The sequence below is a fragment of the Coregonus clupeaformis genome, chromosome 16 (genome assembly GCF_020615455.1).
Source record: "Coregonus clupeaformis isolate EN_2021a chromosome 16, ASM2061545v1, whole genome shotgun sequence".
Taxonomy (NCBI): domain Eukaryota; kingdom Metazoa; phylum Chordata; class Actinopteri; order Salmoniformes; family Salmonidae; genus Coregonus; species Coregonus clupeaformis.
The window spans coordinates 43,144,239-43,150,048 of record NC_059207.1 but is presented as its reverse complement, the minus strand read 5'-3'; the positions used below and the strand labels follow the sequence as shown (position 1 = coordinate 43,150,048).

General features: G+C 44.5%; 1 protein-coding gene across 1 annotated transcript; it reads right to left on the bottom strand.

Moving 5' to 3' along the window:
• Positions 1-894: 894 nt before the first annotated feature.
• Positions 895-5,539, bottom strand: tor2a (torsin family 2, member A). The gene is made up of 5 exons (XM_041899939.1): positions 5,379-5,539; positions 3,101-3,366; positions 2,666-2,841; positions 1,981-2,108; positions 895-1,864 (listed from the first exon to the last, which is right to left on the bottom strand). Exons 1-5 carry the CDS (start codon positions 5,515-5,517, stop codon positions 1,620-1,622), a joined length of 954 nt encoding a protein of 317 aa, XP_041755873.1. The 5' UTR covers positions 5,518-5,539; the 3' UTR covers positions 895-1,619.
• Between the last annotated feature and the right edge of the window lie 271 nt (positions 5,540-5,810).

The window sequence follows — 5,810 nt, the reverse complement described above, 5'->3', positions numbered from 1 at the left end:
CAAAACTTGTCTGTAAAGTAAATAACACATTTAGATTTACAGTTAGTCATTATGTATCAGTAAAATTAAAGGCTTATATGCATTTTTCAACGGCATATGAAGCATATAAAAATGCATCAAACAAACATTTAAAAGTAAACTGACATTGTTTTTCTGGATGTCCTTATTCAAAGAATGCCTAAGTATCCTAAATATTATTTAGGCTATTTCATAGTAAAGTGAACTTCTAGGGCATCACCCATTCAATATATGTATGGATACTATAATTTAAAACCAACCTTTCTCAATTATTCTTTGTTTCTCTTATCATTAACAAATAATTAAACAAACATATTCTTGAAAACATAGTGATTAAAATAGTAATCTTAAATTAAAAAGCACCAACTCTAGAGATGCTCTACTCCGTCTCCTTGGCTATTAAAAGAGCATTTACTGCCACCTACTGACAAGAGGAGCACACTGCCGCCGCTCCTAGTTGCCGTGGTCTTCCACCATGATAACGCTTGATCATTCAACTTTCAAGTAATGACAGATTGTTTCAATTTAACAAAACCTGGTAGATAAGGATATGATACAATGCAATGCTAACATATCCATAAATTCATCCCGAGTGGCGCAGTGGTCTAAGGCACTGCATCGCAGTGCTAGCTGTGCCACTAGAGATCCTGGTTCGAATCCAGGCTCTGTCGTAGCCGGCCACGACCGGGAGACCCATGGGGTGGCGCACAATTAGCCCAGCGTCGTCCAGGGTAGGGGAGGGAATGGCCGGCAGGGATGTAGCTCAGTTGGTAGAGCATGGCGTTTACAACGCCAGGGTTGTGGATTCGATTCCCACGGGGGGTATGAAAAAATAAATAAAAATGTATACATTCACTAACTGTAAGTCGCTCTGGATAAGAGCGTCTGCTAAATGACTAAAATGTAAATGTTCATCTGACTCCGGGATGTAGATAAAGGGCCTCATTGCCCAACTACCCCTCTTACTTTCCCCTTAAAATATGGCCTGACTTTTGGTCGCCGTTACACTTCCCTGGAAGAGTCTATTCCTATTGGAGGAAGAACACCTAACTGAATGAAGTCACAGATCATTAGTGACCAGTCTCCTTTCAACCAGGGTTAGCTAACAGCAATAATCAACATTCTTAAAACATGATGCCTTCCCCTATGGCCACTCAGAACTTCAATTATGCACTTTTCTGTTTAAAGCAAAGGTTGTTGGATTGGAGGAAGAGGCTGGCTCTCGGTTCCAGAGCACAATGAAGGTACGGACTCCAGAAAAACTCCAGAAAATCTCTCACTGTTTCTGAACTGAATCCGGGCCAGGGGGATAATCATAGTTCCAGGGGATACCTCACTAGAGATTCACAGTTAAAATTTGATCAATGTTAATGATTCTGCCTTTGCAGCTCTGACCTTGAGTGTGCAGACCGCCTTAAAGGTCTTACATGCCTCTTTGAATACAATCAATCTTCTCCTCTGTTTGTAGTGTGGATGTAGAGATGATCTTCAGTGAGAAACACAGTTCAGTTCACCGTCTGATAAAATCCACCCTAAAATCAGTCTTTGAGGCTCTGGGAACAATTCTAACTTTAGCAATTAAAAATGGCTTTCACCTTAACTCATAGGAAGAGGTTGACTTTGGCCGGCACAGATTTACAGCCCTTGCTGGAAAAGTGTTGTCCCTGCTCGGGCATGTAGACAACGGCTTCCCCTACTGCCACCACCACATCGGTGCGCTGGCACTCACCCCGCTGGCAGAGCTCTCTGCGGGCACAGCGCTCCACATGGCGTCTGCCCAGGGGCAGGAAGGGCACAAAGCTGGTCAACAGCCTCTCCTGGATGATGCTAGAATGGAAGAATCCACCTGGGGGGAGAAGGACAGGGCTGTTTAGAACTGTTAGAACGTAATAACTTAAAACTTTAGAACGGTTGTATTCTAAATGAATGGGCTGTTGATTGATAAGTCAGTTAGGTTCTTACTTCTGCTGTTGTTGAACACAGCCTGTGAGATCGCGTTCTCCATATCCCCCAGCCTGATCTCCTCTCTCTCCCTGCCAGCCTGCCGGGTTTCCAGGGCCATACGGTGAATCACCTCCTCCCCAATGGTGCTGCAACCACAAAATACAACCAGTCAGTCACACTTTCATCACAAAAAAAACAACAACACATTGCTTAATAGTATCCACCAGAAAATAGCAGGCAAGCTCCTGTCCCAGATAAAGTCCTGATGGATGGGGTAAGTGATCCTTATGAGGTAAGACAGACACACACACATACTGAAGTCCAGCTTATAAGCACTTCCATTTCAGAACCAAATGACAGAGAATGCTAATTCATAACCTCATCGCAGGGGCTTTGTGATAGAAATGATTTCTACAACCTACATGATGTGCTCCTGTAGTTACAGAGCAATAACCAGACCTCACTCAGAATCACCCTCTCAGGGCACAAAATGAACACTTCTAGACTGAACTGCAGTCATATTGTCAAATTCACTGGACAATGGCTAGGAATACAGGAACACTACAGGGGATTGATCTACTAAAAGGCACAACGATAGTTCAACATCCAAGCCTTCAAACTTAGGACATTTACAGTAACCGTGAGATAGATATTCAGTCAACTACCACAAGGCCATCTACATCATCAGCCAGCCAGCCGCTACCTGATGAAAATGTAGATGGCCTTGCGGTAGTTGGTGCCGAACACGACGTATGAGGGCCCCAGGAAGGGCTTCAGGATGTCGATGACCCCCGGGGGCATGTTCTCCATCTCGTCAAAGATGAATATGGAGCGGGCACAGGCCGTCAAATTCCCCTCCACCCAGAGCTTCAGCTCCAGCTAAGGGACAACAGGGAAGAAAGAGAAAGAGTGGAGGTCAGAACCGTATGAAAATAATGTTTCACAAGGTAATGGCTCAGACATACAGCATGCAGGAAAGATTGTGGTTACAACTTAAAGCTGTGACTTGACAAGTGCACATCAAGCTGATCGTAGGGGATAAGTACTGTCTCAAACAGCAGGCATTGCAAAGGTGTGTATGTGTGAGCACTAAGCAGTACATGATACTCTGTGGTCCAAGGTGGGAGAGATGCGCTACCCTGTACTGTTTGACACGGTCAGGCGAGGGGAAGTGTAGTGTTGGCACAAACTGGTGGATGTAGGGGCTTCCCATAGCTGTGCCATACAGGTGTCTCCCCAACATGGAGCTGACCAGAGTCTTGCCCGTCCCTGACCCCCCATGGAAGGACAGGACGAGGGGTCGGTCTGGACTCTCCTTCTGAAGGAAGTTTGCCACCTCCTCTGACACTATGTCCTGGGCCAGATGCTGACCGTAGAGATTCTTATACAGATCCCATTCCAAACCTGGGAAGATAGATTTGCAGAGATCGAGGTGTTGAAATAATAAAATGTAGTTAGATCAAGACCCAACAAACTTGCCATGATTTCAGTATGACAGCAGGGCTAGGAAAAAAAACACTTGGCATGCACAGATGTAAGGGAACAGTCAAGCAAAGATTATAATAACTAACTCCTTTGAAAGGTTTCCTTCCCCTTTCATCTGTGAATGTAGTCTATGGGCAAGCTAGCTAGCTAACAATAAACAGCTAAGACTGCTGGAAAGCTAGCGATACTAGCTTGCTCTGGTCCATCGCGCGACAATAACAACGAGTTGCCTCTGCACTCTCACTTTTCATGTAATCTTTCATAGCTAGAGGATTTGTTTCCCAGATTTTGTTTAGAGACTGGCATCAATATCGTTTTGGAAATCACCAAAAATTATACACGTAAAGTGACACAGCGCAGAAGAAACTCAATGTTGTCACGTGATGGACAAGCGCTAACTAGCCTAACAGTCTAATATAATTAGCTTGCTAGCTAACGTTATTATAAAGAATCAAAACTAGTTAACTATACTGAACAAAAATATAAAACATATGTAAAGTGTTGGTCCCATGTTTCATGAGCTGAAATTAAATATCCCAGCTATTTTCCATACGCACAAAAAGCTTATTTCTCTCAAATGTTGTGCACACGTTTACATCCCTGTTAGTGAGTGTTTCTCCTTTGCCAAGATAATCCACCCAAAGGAAAGGTGTGCCATGTCAAGAAGCTGATTGAACAGCATGATCATTACACAGGTGCACCTTGTGCTGGGGACAATAAAAGGCCACTAAAATGTGCAGTTGTCACACAACACCACAGATGTCTCAAGTTGAGGAAGCGTGCAACTGCCATACTGACTGCGGGAATGTCCACCAGAGCTGTTGCCAGAAAATTGAATGTTAATTTCTCTACCATAAGCCGCCTCCAACGTCATTTTAGAGAATTTGGCAGTACGTCCAACCAGCCTCACAACCGCAGAGCACGTGTAACCACGGCAGCACAGGACCTCCACATCCGGCTTCTTCACCTGCGGGATCGTCTGAGACCAGCTACCCAGACAGCAGATGAAACTGTGGGTTTGCACAACCAAAGACTTTCTGCACAAACTGTCAGAAACCGTCTCAGGGAAGCTCATCTGCGTGCTCACCAGGATTTTGACCTGACTGCAGTTCGGCTTCGTAACCGACAGTGGGCAAATGCTCACCTTCGATGGCCAGTGGCACGCTGGAGAAAGTGCTCTTCACGGATTAATCCCGGTTTCAACTGTCGTGGGCAGACAGCGTGTATGGCGTCGTGTGGGCGAGCGGTTTGCTGATGTCAACATTGTGAACAGAGTGCCCCATGGAGACGGTGGGGTTATGGTATGGGCAGGCATAAACTACAGACAACGAACACAATTGCATTTTATCGATGGCTATTTGAATGCACAGAGATACCTGAGGCCCATTGTCGTGCCATTCATCCGCCGGCCCATGTCCCAAGGATCTGTACACAATTCCTGGAAGCTGAAAATGTTCCAGTTCTTCCATGGCCTGCATACTCACCAGACATGTCACCCATTGAGCATGTTTGGGATGTTCTGGATCGACGTGTTCCAGTTCCTGCAAATATCCAGCTACTTCACACAGCCATTGAAGAGGAGTGGGACAACATTCATCTGGCCACAATCAACTCCATGCGAAGGAGATGTGTCACGCTGCATGAGGCAAATGGCATATTTTGTATTTCCAGTCATGTGAAATCCATAGATTAGGGCATAAAGAATGTATTTCAATTGACTGATTTCCTTATATGAACTGTAACTCAGTAAAATCTTTGAAATTGTTGCGTTTATATTTTTGTTCAGTATAGCTAATAATTTGCAGAACCATTTAATCTCACTACGTTAGCTAGCTAACTCTAGCCATGGGGTCTTCTTACAAACAATAAACTGGAGCAGCTCACCAGCTGGTTAGCTAACTACCCGTCTAGCATAGCTTCCGTTTTCTTACCTCGTATATTTGGTTTAAAATCACAATTGCAGTCGGCAGATATAGTGCAGCTGATGCGTTCCAAAAAACTTTGGACGCCGGGGGAAGAATAAAGTAAAACCATCAAAACCAGCTGTATCACAGCCCTTTTGAAAGCCATCTTGCTGGTTACGTGTCTGACTGCCGAGAATCTGTTGCTGCGCAATCAAAATATGCAGTTTCACCGCTAGGGGTCGTCGTTTGTAGTTTTTTTTATTTCTTAAATAATTTCAACAAACCACCACTATGCTTAACATGAACAGCAACTCCCACAATACATCTGAATAAACGAAGTCCGGAGCGGTGAGTACTGTCACGAAACTGAGACAGTGGAGCATGTGTGGACAGTATGAGAGGGAAAGAGAGAGAATGAGATCAAGTATGAAGGGGATACAGGAAATGAGTTTCAAGAGC